Below are 15,702 nucleotides of genomic sequence, written 5' to 3'. Positions count from 1 at the left end.
GTAATTCAAGCTCCTCCCCTCTACTCCCAACCCATAAACATTTTATTTATGCTAAACCAATAAATCTTGTTTTGATTATGTGATGCTTCCCTTCAGGAGAAGCCACAAAGAGAGTCAAATGATAAAATGGAAGGAGTCAGAAAATCTTATCATGGGAAAAGACCTCTGAGATCACTTGATCTAAGCCTCTTGTTTTAAAATTGAGGAAATTGAGCACTAAGAGTTGAAGTCATTTGCCCAAGATTCAACAGAGCTAGTGCGGAGACCCCATAGGCCACATGTCTTGACTCCACTTCCCCTCACATCATCAGGATGCAGCTATCTTTGGATTATTCATGCAGCTTAGCCTGAGTGAGTTAGGAGTGGTTTGGCAGGGAGCATGCACCAGCTTTAGTGTGTGCCCTGTACCCTTTCAATTTGCTGCCATCCAGAAAGGAGGAGAGGAAAATGAGAAGGCAGAAAAAGAGGGAAGCTGTACACTCTTGGCATGCCGGAAGATCCTAGAAATATTTTAGACCCAGTGTGTTTAGAAACTGAAATTGTCAGACCAAGGGATGAGGGAGAAAAGTGATGAGGCAAGTTTCCCCCACAGTTCTCTCTGGTAGCTGCCTCTCCCCTTTCCACTCTGGCTTGCTCTCAGTTCTCTGTTCTCAATCTGGGCACTCAACTCAAGATGTTGCAGAATGTGTTTGCAACATTTTCACCTTTGCACCTTTGCTTGAGCCTCCCCTTTCCTCTCCACCCTTCAATGCCCAGCTCAGAAAATCATGTTCTTCATGTGGGCACCCCTGCAATATTCTATTGAATTTGATGTCTCTCTCCCCTGAGTCACCCAAGCACTTGGCTATGGCACCTAGGTTCTGCCATGGGTTATTTTAGTGCACTTTTTTACTCTTCACCAACATCCTCTACACTTTGCTCTGTGCCACACCCTCCCCCCCACTGCCCCACCACACAACTATCCCATATCATTAACCACAAGCTTTTTGAGGGCAAGTGTCTTATTCATTTTTACATTATCCATAGCATATGGCACAGACCCAGAGACCACTGTGGGCACTAGAGTTGAATAGAATATTGGCTATGAATTGTAACAGTAGACCTGATTCTGTTAGCGAAAAGTTGCTTGCGTTTTAGAGGCTTACATTCAGACATATCCAGTTTAATCTAGAAAACTTCATCTTTCACTGCCATAACTAGCTCCTGAAAGCCTGAAGGAATTTTAGCACCTCCAAAGGTGAACATTTCTCACCTCCTTGCTAGTTAACTCTGTTTGTTTATGTACTGGGAACGCAGATAGTCATAACCAGTTGGCTCAGGCCCATGGTTTATCCAGCTGGTCTTGTCTCTGGGATGGTGTTAGTGAGGTCCATGGTTTAATGGGAGTTGGGTCTGAGCACAAGTTTAAACAAAAGATCTGAGATCCAAGACAAAGGCACATGGTGATGATACTACAATTTTGCACTCTGTAATTTAGCGGGTACATGCTAAACTACACTCCTGGTTAGGTGGTGTCCTGGCACCCTGGGGCACTCCCTAGTATTGCTGATCAGAAAGCCTTCAGAGCCAACAAGCTGCTTAGATGCACCCACCAGGCTGGTTCACCAGGCTGGCTCTGAGACTCCGTGACTCTCTGACTTACGGGGACTAGTATAGCACAATGGTTAAGAACAAAGAGTACTCGGAAAGAAATAGGTTAAGATTCTGTCTCCACCACTGCTAAAGGAGTGATATAAGACAAGATAGTTATCTCTTTAAAGTTCACTTTTAAAAGTCTGTAAAATGGAGTAAAGCCCACTTCATGGCATATTTTGAGGATTATATGGAATTGTGTGTCTCGTAATAGTGTCAGACACGTCGTAAATGCTCAGTATCTGCCAGCTCTTGTGAGCTGACTACTCCCATGTGCTTAGTAACAGATGCTCAGCCTCTCTGGCAGCAGTTCTCCATTGGTTCTGGCTTTTAAGCAGGAAGCACTGCTCTCAGAAGACTAAGCTGAGCCCACTCTACCCTCAGTGGAGCTCTAAGATTTCCAAAAGAAGGATTTAAAAGGTAAAGAGAATAATGTTACAACTCTGGTTGTCAAGAATCTTTCCCCAAGTGTCTGAGGCTGGGAGAAGGGCAGCAGATCTGCTGTCTCTGCAGCAGGGGCTCCACAGGTGAGAACAACAGCACAACCTACACAGGCCCAGAAACAGGCTGTGGGCAGAGTCTGGGCGGGGCCCTGGCTGAGAGTTAGCCATTCAAGTCTGTGGGACAGGGCCGGCCCCGTGGCTTAGCGGTTAAGTGCTCGCGCTCCGCAACTGGCGGCCCGGGTTCAGATCCTGGGCGCGCACCGACGCACCGCTTCTCTGGCCATGCTGAGGCCGCATCCCACATACAGCAACTAGAAGGATGTGGAACTATGACATACAACTATCTTCTGGGGCTTTGGGGGGGAAAAAAAGGAGGAGGATTGGCAATAGACATTAGCTCAGAGCCGGTCTTCCTCAGCAAAAAGAGGAGGATTAGCATGGATGTTAGCTCAGGGCTGATCTCCCTCACGAAAAAATAAATAAGTAAATAAAGTCTGTGGGACAGAGCAAGCTTCAGGAGCCCATGCCAGGGCTACATTTCTTTTTTTTTTTTTTTTAAAGATTTTATTTATTCATTTTTTTCCCCCCAAAGTCCCAGTAGATAGTTGTATGCCATAGGTTCGCCTCCTTCTAGTTGCTATACATGGGACTCGGCCCCGGGTTGGACGGAGAAGTGGTGCCTTGGGGCGTGCCCGGGATCCGAACCCGGGCCGCCAGCATCAGAGCGTGCGCACTTAACCGCCAAGCCACGGAGCCGGCCCTGGGGCTACATTTCTGATCTTGGCCTCATTAGCATCTCTCCCAACCGACCCATGTAATGCACATTTGTTCATTCATTCATTCATTAAGAGCCTGCTCTGTGCTCATGGAGTTTTCATTCAAGTAGGGGAGACAGATATCAATGAATTTGCCACAGGAGTAACAATATAGCGCTGGTTCTCAAACCTTAGTGTGCAACAGGATGCCCTGAAGGGTTTGTTAAAACACAGATTGGGGCCCACCCTTGGTTTCTGATTCAGTGGGTCTGGAGTGGGGCCTAATCATCTGCTTCTAATGAGTCTTCTGGTGATGCCGCTGCTGCTGTCTGAGCCACACTTGGAGAACTAGTAATATGTAACAAACTGTGATAGGTTCTCTGGGGGAAAAATATAGGGGGTTCTGGGGGAGTATATCAGAGGGTCCTAACTCAGATTGGAAGAGCCTTAGAAGTCCTCTCTTAGGAAATGGTATTTAAACTGAGATCTGAAGGTGAACAGGTAGGGAAGAGTAGGGGAAAGAATGTGGGGGCTGTGGGGAGGAAGTGGGCATGGTGAGTTGGAGAAAGGAGGCCATTGTGGCTGGAGTATGATGGGTGGTGGGAGAGCCACTCAGATGAAGTCAAAGGGGCGGGGGACAGATAGATCATCAGGGCCTTGTAGACGAGCAGAAGGGTTGTGGGTTATATGCTAAGTACAGCAGGAAGACTTTGTGGGGCAGAAAAATGACATGTTCTAATTTATAGTTTTAAAATTTAACTTATTGCCACTGTGTGAAGGATGGATTGGAGAGAAGCAAAAATGATAGTGGGAGAGTGGTTTGGAAGCTTTTACAGAAGTCCAGGCAAAAAATGGTGACTTGGATGTGGATGGTGCCTGTAGTGATTGAGAGAAATAGGTAAATCTGGGATGTTGTGTGGAGGTAAAATTGATAGAATTTGGTGCTGGATTGGATGTGGGAGAGAGAGAGGAAAAGGAAAGAGTTAAGGATGTTACAGGTAAGTGAGATGAAATTATAGCAGCAGGATAGGTCTAATGATCTTCCTGAGAAAGTGATGAAAATGTCCTGTCCACATAGACTGACAGTCCTTATTTAACCTTGCCCCTCATCCCTTATCCCCTTTCCCCTCTCACATCTTTGTTGTCAAGCCAGTTTGTACCTATCTGTCACATCTTTGGGCTAGTTAAGCTATTTGCTGTGGCAGTAGGCTATCTGAAGATGAGGGCAAGGATCTGGCAAGTTTGACCAAGACCTGTGGGCTTGGGTTCCCAATTTGATAAACATGGTGGGGAGAAAGGATTGTCCACACATACAGACACTGTATCCCTTTCAAGCCATATCTATTAAACTCTTAAAATATTCATCAGAGAAAGCTTGATGTTGTCATTCTTATTTCAATGGGGCAACATTGAACCATGAAGCAAAATGCCTTGCTCTCTGACAGAGGGAATGAAGCCAATTCCAGTGTGGGGATTTTGAGCTTCCTGGCTCCCAGGTATCTCACCAGGGCCTCTTGCTCACACAAGTAGAAATAGGTCATGAGCTGCTATGAGGGACAGGAACAGGATGTTCCCAGCTGGAGGTTTGAATACCAGTGAGTCAAAGTGGAGGTTCCCATGGCAATGGTAATGCCACCTCTTTTCTGAGACCAGCAACCTAGCAATATGGGGGTGAGTCAACTGCTGCTTTGAAAACCTGTTGTATTTCTTCACTTTCATGTCTCAGATTGGAAATATCTGTGATGACTTGGTTTCTGGGCATTCTATCGAGTTTCAGATGGTTTTCCACATGGTGTTGTGGTCTTAGAATAGAAGCTTAGAAGCACCATCTCATAATGTGTCTTTCCCCTTGTCCTCTGCACCACCCCCAGAGAGTGACAGACTTTAAGGCTCCAATGGAGGGAGATTTTCTACTAGCTTAAAAGTCTTTCCAAGGGCATTACAAAATTTTCCAACTTTTCTGATTTTGAAAAATATCAAGAAGGGAAGGATGAATGGAAAAGATCCTGCTGATTGTTTCTGAAAGATCTCTCAGAACCTTTGCCCTTACTCTTCTCCTGTCTTTTTAGGAGGTTGAGTCCCGAAAAAAGATGGCTAGGGCCTCATCCCAATGCCCCCTCTTCATGCCCTCTTGCTCATCTGGTCAGATTGCATGCCCAGGCCATGCAGGCACCCTCAAGCTCCATCTCAGGATGAGTCAAGAACTCTTGAATCACAGGATATCAGAGCTGGAAAGTGCTTTAGTCAGAGAGGAGTAAGCATGGAGCTGCCTGAGACTTTAAGGTTTCATTCAGGTAAGGTCTCGCATAGTACAGGACCTTAGTGTGGTCACTGTGTTCCTGCAACCAGTCATTAGTTTCATAGGTCCAGGTTTCATAGTCTGACTCACGATAACCAGGTTTACAATCAATTGACATATAAACTCAAATGTCTATATATACATTTTACAATGAGGGATATTCTATTTCAGTCTGGAATTCTCACGTCTCTTATCCAGTGTCAGAGTGTTTGGAGATAGAGTTGGTAATCAGAAGCTTACTGAGTGATCAGAGCTTCAGAGCAAAGGAAAGTGGATGACCTTAAACGATCTTTTGTCTAGGACAGAAACCCCTGATGAACTATCCCTGCCCAACCACAGGCACTTTTTGGGTTATGGCAGAATGTTTACATGCCCCTGAGCTAGGCATTCTCTTCCCAGGACAGCCCTAGGAAAGTAAGTACTGATAAATTCTGCCGCTTTGGGCTTACATGGATCCACTCAGACCATATCCCTGCTGGTAACACATTACTTTTCACTGGGTTTCAACTGTCTTGATGCTAGTATCATTTGCAATCATGTCCACTCAAATCACAACCTGGTTACCTTGTCTCCTGATTTATTGATGTTCTCTTAGGATGGGTTGATTGTTAACAGTTTCCCTTTCCAAGAGTACCCAATTTCTGTATTTTTACAGGGACCCCACCAGAGCCTCCTTCAGAACTGTAGAAGGACAAGCAGCTCTCCCAATCCAACACTTCAGAACACAAATTCCTAATGCCATATTCCCAGCCTGCCTTGGCAGGAACACTGCCAACAGTGGGGAGCTCACCACCTTCTGGGGGATTAGTCCTTTCAACCAAGACCCTAAGCTGAAAGGGATGAACCAATCAGAAGATATTATCAATGCCTTTGGTGTCTAGCACCTGCCCTGTGGATGAGGTTTTTTTCTGGAGGTGCCACGGGGGATATAAGAGAAGGGTAAGTAAGATCAGGAGTGGGTAGCTGGCCTGTTTCCAAAATTCTGCAGAGAAGGAGGTACAGACCTTTGCAGACTTGGCAGTTGGTGTCCTCAGCATCCCTGGAGCTTGTTCAATTACGTTGAACTACTTGTGTGCATCCAGGGCTCTGAGTGTTTGTTATTTTGATGGGAAAAGCTGAACCCTGTGGCCCATACGAAGAGTTGTCAGGACAAGGTTGCCTATCGTGGAGGGAATAGTCTGCTACTACGGCCCCATGAGGCTTGTCAGAGTATCTGAAAATGCCACCATGCTTTTGGACTTTTTTTGTAGTTATAGCATTGTCTGCAGAAGCTTCCTATTATAATGCAAATCATTTTACATTAAATCAGTAACAGATGAAGACATGGTGGCTGAGCAAAGAGCAAGATCCCAAGAAAATGGGAGCCAGGTGCTTGAGCACTGATCTGGAGTATGAGGCACTGTTCTAAAGGGGAGAATGGAAATTTGGAATGACGAGAGGTTGGCTGATAATGGTAATGGGACGTGGCTCCCAAGAACCAGCCCCTCCAGCCCTCAAAACAAGAATCCATGGTGAGATTTTATTGCCATTTTTGCTGACACAATTCTAGAACCGGGGAGTGTTCCCTCCAAATTCATCTTGAACTCAATAAGCTAGCTTATGTTCAAATCCCAGCTGTATCACTTAATACTTTTGTGATCTTAGGTAAGGTACTTAATTTCTCTGAGCCTTAGTTCACTCAGCTGTAAATAAGAGAAAATAATACCTACCCAGAAGGATTGTTTGTGAAGATTAAATGAAATTATACGTAATGTATGGCATGTGATAGACATGTAATAAATGGAAATAATTACTTCTCCTTTTATTTCTTTTTTTTTTTTTTTTTGTGAGGAGATCAGCCCTGTGCTAACATCTGCCAATCCTCCTCTTTTTGCTGAGGAAGACTGGCCCAGGGCTAACATCCGTGCCCACCTTCCTCCACTTTATATGGGAAGCCGCCACAGCATGGCCTGACAAGCGATGCGTCAGTGCACGCCCAGGATCCGAACCGGTGAACCCCGGGCCGACGCAGCGGAGCACAGGCACTTAACTGCTTGTGCCACCAGGCCGGCCCCTCTCCTTTTATTTCTTGTAGCAGCTCTCTTTAATGTGTCCATAAAGAATTCCTTCTACTCCACTCCCAAGAGTCTTATCTAGATGTAAAATCATTCACTCAAGTATTCCAGGAGCTGAATTGTGATCAAGCCTAATAACAAAAGTGAATTTTGACAAATTAGCATTGGCCTTTGAAAGTCAGCCATGCATATTCCTCACTAAAGATAACTTACATACTTTGAGTTATAAAATTGTGGTAATAAAAGGAGGGTCCCATTCTTTCCTTCTGTCTTCCTTTCCCCCTTTTCCTTCTTCTCTTTATCATCAGGACCTTCAACCTGCAGGATATGTTTGAATGGATTTATCTCAATTTTCCCTCCCTAATTGATCAAGGCTGACTAGGACAGTTCCCTGATCTCAGTGGGTGAGTGGGAACGGGGACTCCCTTGTCCTCCTAGACACTCTAGGTCATGGCTCTTGCTTGGTGTGTGAGGGAGGAGAAAAGAAGGAGACCCGACTGTCACGTTCCTCAATTTATTTATTCATAGTGCTTACCATCTTCTATAGTTATGCCCCATGGAAAGTAAGCTCCATGTGGGACTCTGTGTATCTCATATAACCTTATGTGCTCGGTGTTTGCACAACACCTGGTGCACACTAGGGATTCAATAAATGTAGATTGAATGAATGCATGAATGTGTGCGACTGGGGCCTGGTGGGGTGGGGTCACACGGCAAGTCTGGGCAAGAGCCGAGCTCAGGAGCTTCTGACTACACTCTGCCAGTCCCAGCAAGCGGACCTCCTATTTTGGATTGAGACAAGCATCTTCTAGAAGGTCAGCATTGGGATGGTTTCTGTGCCTTCTTCCCTAGATGGGTAAGCCTCCCAGTTCTCCCTCCCAGGCTCCCAGTCCACAAGGCCAAGACACATTTCCAGCAGGAAATCAGTGTTTGTTGTTTCCTTCCCTCCCCAGCATTAACATTTGCAGCTTTGGGAATCTCGTGTCCTCTTCAAACCACGCAGATAGGAAATTTCTCTTCTGGCTTTTACATTCTGGGCCCAGGCCACCTACTATGATTAGCCATATTATTTTCTGCTGCTCTGAGTGCCAACAGCACACTCAGCACTAGACACAAACATGCAATGACACAGCTCTTGCCTGCCCGGGAGGCTTGCCGGCTAAGTTAAACAGACAATAAAACACAGACTTCAAATATGTCAGAGGAGAAGGCATTTAAAATTCTCAGCGGGGGCTGGAAAGAGAATGCTTTTAGTCTTTTCATTTCTTCCTCTTTCCTTGCCTTCAGCATCCGAGCTGCCTGAGAGTTGTCCTACCCCTTCTCAGCCTGTATGACCGTTTAAGGGTGACTGGTCCTTTTGTGAGCAGACTGAGTTTGAGATGTTGGCTGTGAGTGTGGACAGTTCCTCCCAGGCTTCTCCTTCTGCCTGAAGGAGCGGAGGCACCTAAACTCGGCAGCAAACATTTCCAAGCCTCTTTTTAATTGTACCATGCAGACTGGTGTTCTTAAGTTGATGATTCAGGATCACAAACCAGCAGAGCCCTGTCCTTTGGAGGAAACATAATCCATATGACAGATTTCACTTGGGCTATTTCTGAACACTAGAAACCAGTGCCCAGGACAGTGTAGATCAGGAAGTAGGTGAGCCGGGTCCCGTGGGTCAGGAGCCACCTGGCAGGAGTCTCGTGGGTAATGCTCTCACTGCCTGCCTTGGTCTTTGCCAGCGATATACCTTGGGTAGCGCGCGTCCTTGCTGTGTTCACATCAGTATTCCTTTCTCCTGGCAAGGGCGTAACCTGTGTCCTAGGCCCTCTTACGCAAGACATGAGGAGAAACTGCAATGACTTCCAAGGATTCGCTTCCTGATCTTCTGCTGAGACTGTCATTTCGAGAAAAAGTTATGCTCATTGGCCGATGAAAGGATCAAGACTCAAATAGCGAATTTAGTTAAGTCAGGCATCAAGATCTCACCAAAACCCGGGACCCCAGAAAGCATAATATCTTCCTCATATCTGGAACGTGTGGCAGGAGCAAGTGAAGGACAGGAATTTTGGTTTTCGTTTTGTTAAAGCAAAAGGACACTGCTGAAATGCCCGTTATCATGTACATACCTTGAAAGACCCTTTGTTCCGGCAAATCTCCAAACACTGTCTGGGCTGCAAGGCTGGTCTGGTGTATTATGCAAAAACATTTACATTTTCTCTGTCATCCCCCCTTCCATCTCCTTCCCTTATTTTGTTTCCAGTATATTCACATCAGTACAAAGATCTTAGCTGCAAAGAATATAAATATCTTTGTGACTCTATTTTCTGTGCTTGGTGCAGCTCCTTGTACACAGGGGAGCGCGATGGGTGGACATTTATGGAGAGGGGAGATAGAGATGATTTAACAGTACCTCACTCAGCATTGCCAGGATAAATTATTTCCATTCCCACTACTGCCTGTGCGTGCACTTACATACTCATGCATGCATGCACGTGCACACACACACAGATTAGGACCAAACAAACCATGTTGCTTATTATTTCAAGGGACTGAAAAATCTCTAAAAGATGTCTTTGCTGGGTTGCCACTATTTTAACTAAATCTTGGGCTGGATTGAAAAGGAGAGAATGTATCACCCATGTTGGGAAAATAAAGGAGCAGAGTATTTTATGCACAGGTCTTGTCTTTTCAAGAAAAGCAGATGAGGACACACTTTTCAAAATGGGGGGTGGAAGGAGGTGTATCAGGAATTCCCTTGGGGACAATTTTTAGTGTACATGTCCTCATTTGCTCCTCCTGGCCCCAGTTGTTGCTGAAGTGAACCATGTTTCTGAGGAGAGTATATGCTTTCTTTCAGAGCATTGGCATGAAAAAAAATGGTTGAAGCCAACTGGCCTAAAAGAACAGGATGGTTTGGGGCCCATCTAACATGAGGAGAATGGCAGCACTCGAGAAAAAAATAGTTTCTGTTCAAAGATCTGGGATGTAATTGGAGCCCCTGCTCTATGTTGTACAGCTATATTCCATCTTCAAAGAACAGTGCTAGTGCAGTCACTCATATGTTCAAAAATATTTTTGAATAATTTCTGTCTATAGCATAATACTAAGTGCTTCAAAGACACAAAGATAGTATTAATAACAGCAAACATTTTTAGAATGCTGACTATGTATTAAATTTCCCAAGCATTTTCCATATAATAAATTACTTAATTTAATTTAATCTTCTCAACAGCCCTATGAGAGAGGTACTATTATTATCCCCATTTTACAGTTTATGAATCAGGAGTTTGTGCTGTACAGTGAGGACAGAACGCTTGCAGGAGAAAATGATAAAGTGCCAGGGAGATGACACAAGGGATGTGCTATAGTAGTTTGTAGGAAGGAAATGTCACTTCCAACCAGGAAGATCAAGGAAAGCTTCATAGAGGAGGGATCTGGCTTGGTCTCAAATGGTGGGGACAGTTTCTAAGAGTTTGACTCTTTGTCACAGGAAGAAAGGGGTCAGGAAATGACTATCATGGGGTGAGAGTGGGGTTGCAGGGCTGTTCCAGATAGGGGGCAGTAGACAGAAACACAGAGGTTGTGGATCACTGAGGGTAACAAGGTGTTCATTTTGGCTGGGGAGTAGTGAGACAAGAGGCTGGAAAGGTAGAGGAAGAGCAAGTCAAAGTACTGCTGGAGATTGGACTCAATTATGTTGATCTTGGGAACCACCGAAGGTGAAGATCAGAATTGGCTTCAGGGTGTTTAGTCTGGTGGCAGGGGATGCAGTGAGATTGAAGGTCAAAAGCCTGGAGGGGATCACAGAGAGGGGCCATTAGTAGCCCAGGTGAGAGGCAGAGAGAACTGAACATAGAGGTAGAATTGGGACTGGGAATCAGGGGACAGGTGTGAGAGATGACAAATGATTGGATGTGGGAGAAGGGAGTGGATGGAAAGAGTTAAAGATGACTTCAAGGGCTTAATGACTTGGTAAGGTGGGTGTTTTATTGATAGAAACAAGTCAGCCAGGAGGGGGGAGGTGGGAGGAGAGGATGCGACTGTATTAGCAGAGCAATTTTAATTGACAATAGGCTATCCAGGGGGAGATTTCCAACATATGGAACCAGGAGACGGGCCTTGGGAGGGAAGATGGGTTTGGAGATGACAACCTTTCCACATTCCTTCTCCTCCCTGGGGTTCTGAACCAATTGAGAGCAGACCTGGAATAGCTGGAGAATTTCTAGTGGCCCTAGGATGGGAGGAAGCCTGCCCGAGGCCGGCCTTGCTCAAATCTAAGCTTTATCATTGCTAGCTGTGTGGTCCTGGGAAAGATGCTTTGCCTTTCTCAGCTTCTGTTTCCACATCTGAAAAATAGGGTTTAAATGAGGTAGCATATAAAACGCCTAGTACAGTGGCTAGTACTTAATGAGGGCCCTAAATATTCTATTCTGTATTGTCTGGAAGTGTTTCCCAAGTTTATTTATGTTTTCTCCTTATCTCAAAGGGAAGTCTGAGGGGACTAAAGGAATTCCATCTCCAGCCCTACTGGATTCCTTCAGTAACAGGAGGGCCAGATGAAGGTGAGGTTTAGTTTTATTGATGGTAGGTAGCAGTAGAACTGTATGGGAAATTAGATCCATTTCATTTTCATTTGGATTGGCATGGAGGTCAGGGGAGAATTACTTCTTAACTATGAGATCTATTTCGATGTCAGGGTCACAGTTAGAAGTTGGCTCACCAGATCATGAGTCGCTCACTATTTGGACTCCAGCGTCAGATGAGGTACTTGGGATTGGACTCTCAGTGAAGTTTATTTACTATCTACCCTAACCCAGTGGTTCTCAACCCCAGGGCAATTTGTTCTCCCAGGGGACATTTGACTTTTTTGGTTGTCACAACTGGGGTAGGGTAACTACTGGCATCGAGTGAGGTGCGACCAGAGAGGCTGCTAAACAGCTTACAATGCACAGGACAGCCCCTACAGCAAGGAATTATCTGGTCCAAAATGTCAATAGTTTGCAGGCCGAGAAAGCCTCCATTAAATCCACTCACTTATTATTCATAAAGCACCTACTACGTGCCAGCTCTAAGCAGAGTGGCCATTAACTGCATGACCTGAGTGACTGCAAGTCACTTAGCCTGTCAGAACCTCGGTTTCCTTGTTGGTAAAATGAGGACATGTCTTGCTTTAGCTCACAGCTTGTCATCAGGATCTAATGAAAAAACACACCTGGAGCCTTTGAACTACAGCCTACCCCAGGTAAAGGAATATTATTCTAATAACCACTACCCGCCCTTAGTATAAATCCAGGTAGTTCGGTGGGGCTTCTGGGTCACAATCGTTTTGCTCCCGCACCATTAGGGCACTTGCTGGATGCTGTAATTAAACCAGTCACCTGGCAAATCATCCATGGGTTGTGCTTCCTCAGCCCAGCTTGGCAAGCCTGGGAGGACAAATACCTCCCAGCATCCAGGTAGGTATGTGCACACCTAAGTCAGGAAGGTATTTGGAAAAACTTCCAGTCTGCCTGTCCTTGAGAAGCAGCTAACCAGAAGAAACAGTGTCAGGTTGCAAACCGCCATTGGGACCAGCCACTTGACCTCCTGGGTACCAATCAGCTGTGTGTATTTGAGGATGTGCCTTCAGTGGAAGCTGTGTGAGAGGCTGGGCTTGCTAGCACAGCTGTTTGCTCTTCAGTGCTTTGGCACCCTGCAGGCAGGCAGCGCCCAGGAAGGGAGAAACCAGAAAGTCTGGTTCTCTTCGCTGAGGCCCCTTGCAGGGCTGGTTGGCAGTGGACCTTAAGCAAGGTGATGGGACCAGGCTCTCAGCTCATTGTAATCATTCTAATCAGCCCAACTGGCTCTGTTGATGTTCAAAAGGCCACTCCTCTTTCCTGCGTTTGTGTTTTCAGGATCCTGATTCTTAATAATAACAATGGTGTCACCTCCCCGGATGCGCCTGTGTGTTCCAGGCACTAAGGATTGCTTCCAACCCTCTGAGGCAGACACGCCCCCTTCAGGGCCTCTCATTGGGCCACCTAGAAGGCGGACATCAAGGTGCTCCCTCAAAAGGAGCTTCATTTTACTGATGCACATGGTACCTCTGGTTGTCAGAGCACTTATCAAAAACGAGTTGTGTGACGACTGAGATAATCCATGTCAAGTGCTTAGATTAGTGCCCAGCACATAGTAGGTGTTCAATTGCTATTAACCATTTTATTACCTTCCTCACAATAACCCTATAAAGAAGGTACTGTTATGATCCCAACTTGAAGCAGGAGGAAACTGGAGCTCACAGAACGTAAATCTCTTGCCCAGGGACCTTCAGCTTGTGAATGTGGCCTCAGGGTTTGAATCCAGGATTCCCCTGAGCTGGGCTTCCTCCCACACAGGAGCTGTTAGCCTTGAACTCTTCCTAAAAGTGCTGAAAGGGACTAAACCGGTGTTCTCCAAGAGCCTACTCTGAGCATCCATCCCTGAGGATTCAGAATTGTCATCTCAGGAACTGGAGCTGCTGTGCCTGCCCATAATGGGATGTTTGTCCCCAGGGGAGCCCTTGTGGAGGAACTGGGGAGGAGAGGCCACTGGCAGGACCCTGTGAACTCAGCCAACGGTCAAGTAGAGGCGCGTGGTTCCATCCCCTCAGACATTTCCTTTTCTCTTCCCAGTCCTGCCCTCCCCACTGCATCTCACCCCGATTCTCAGCCTGAGACAGGGTGGGGCAGTCTCCAAAAGGTTGCCTGGCCAAATCCTCTGTCATGGGACAGTTTCTAGTTGCTTCTTGCTCTTTCCCAGCCCCACGCTGTCTCGCAATAGTGGTCAACTACTGCTCCTCCCCCGTAGCCTCCTGAAGCCAGATGCTCCTTCCTAAGTCACTAGGTAAATAATAGATTGCCCTCTGAGGTCGCCTGAGTAGTCTAGGGGCCATTTTTCAGACTGATGGAGTGTACACAGGGGACCTGAGCTCTAGTTTTAGCTTTTCCATTTACCAACCTGGGCGATAGTAAGAACAAGCATTAATATAGGGTTGACGAAGCAGCTTCTCAAACCTTGTTTCATTTGATTCTCATAAGACCATGCGAGTCATCAGGACAGATGCTCTTATTTCCATTTTACAGAAGAGAACCTGAGGCTTGTGGAAGCGCTTGATCAAGATTGTACTTTTAATAAGTGAAAACCAGGACACAAACCCAAGATCCTTAGTCGAGATTCCAATGTTATTTCTATGCTGCCATCTCTCTCTCTCTCTCATACACACAAACACATACACAGTGAAGCTCGATTTTTCACGTGTAAAGTGAGAATGTTTGGAATAAATGGTCTCTGAGGACCCTTCTAGCTTTCAAGTGGAATTGAGTGTCTTTCAGTTTTCCGATACGCCCTTATTCATCTGAAGAACTTAGAGTTGAGATACCTGTATCGGGGGTATGATCTTTCAGATCTATTCCCACTTTTCTATCTATACCCTGTAACAATTCCATTTTTATAGTTCGTGGAACACACTTTCTTCAGGGAGGGGACCTATTTGAAATCAATAATAAGAGAAGCTAATTCCTTAGATTGCGCTAGCAAATAAAGAAAGAGCGGTGCAAGTGTGTGCACACTCCAGCAGTCCCATTACTGGGGCATTAAACATCTGAGCACAGCACAGCCTCTCTCCATAAAGAAGCCTGATTTGTGACATCTTCTAGCATCATCTACAAGGCATTTAGACTTTTGGAAAATGGTAGTAATAGCGCAAATGGATAGAGTATTGATGGCGCAGGTATCTAAGTGATTAAGAATTTAAAAATGGAGGAGGAAATGACTGTTGCCAACAGAGAGAAGCTTCAGCTGAGTCCTTGGTCCATTATTCTTGAAGGAAAAATTATAATAGCCCACAAACTGATGGCAATTTTCAGTTATATGCTTCTCAAACGTATGGTCTTTTTTTGCCACAGAGAGAAGGTGATTAAGATTATTGGTAATAAGAAAACCTACATTCAGGACCTCAGTTTTTAGTAAATTACCTAACCTCTTTATGTCTCAGGTTTTTATTTATAAAATCTACATTACAATAATAACACTAAATAATATATCAAATAGTGATGCAAAGATTTTAAAGTTAAAAAGATTTATTTGTATTTTTTCCTCTTATGTCTTCCTTTCCATTATCTCATTTTTTCTCTCACTGTGGAAATCTTTTTTTCCTATTCTCTTCATTTTTGAAAACTGAGGTAAAATTTACATAGAGTAGAAAGCACAGATCTTAAACATATGATTCAATGAATTTTGATAAATAAATACACCTGTGTAACCAACTTCCCAATCAAGATACAGACCAATTCCATCTCCCCAGAAAGTTTCCTTGTGCCCCCTTCCAGGCAATCCTTGTCCCCCATGGGCAGCTGTTGTTCTGATTTCTGGTATCATAGATTGATTTTGCATTCGAACCTCACATAAATGGAATTACACAGTATATATTGTTTTGTGTTTGGCTTTCATTGCTCAGCATAATGTTTTTGAGATTTATCTGTGTTCTTATGAGTAGCATAGTTTATCCTTTTTTATTG

At 45.1% G+C, this 15,702-nt stretch overlaps 1 protein-coding gene across 2 annotated transcripts in view; it reads left to right on the top strand.

Moving 5' to 3' along the window:
* Positions 1-15,702, top strand: part of NMNAT2 (nicotinamide nucleotide adenylyltransferase 2) — a 151,755-nt gene that overhangs the window by 58,719 nt on the left and 77,334 nt on the right. Inside the window, exon 1 of one of the 2 annotated variants that reach the window (XM_087438812.1) lies at positions 8,010-8,039. The exons of the other annotated variant lie outside the window; for it this stretch is intronic. Coding sequence (XP_087294938.1) covers positions 8,036-8,039 — 4 coding nt within the window. The 5' untranslated portion in view covers positions 8,010-8,035. Of the gene's footprint in view, positions 1-8,009; positions 8,040-15,702 lie in introns of those variants that run through there. 2 annotated transcript variants of the gene reach the window in all.

This window comes from Ceratotherium simum, chromosome 2 (genome assembly GCF_057802395.1).
Source record: "Ceratotherium simum simum isolate JZ-2026a chromosome 2, ASM5780239v1, whole genome shotgun sequence".
Lineage (NCBI taxonomy): Eukaryota > Metazoa > Chordata > Mammalia > Perissodactyla > Rhinocerotidae > Ceratotherium > Ceratotherium simum.
The sequence above is the reverse complement of the archived record's forward strand: the minus strand, read 5'-3'. Positions and strand labels throughout refer to the sequence as shown.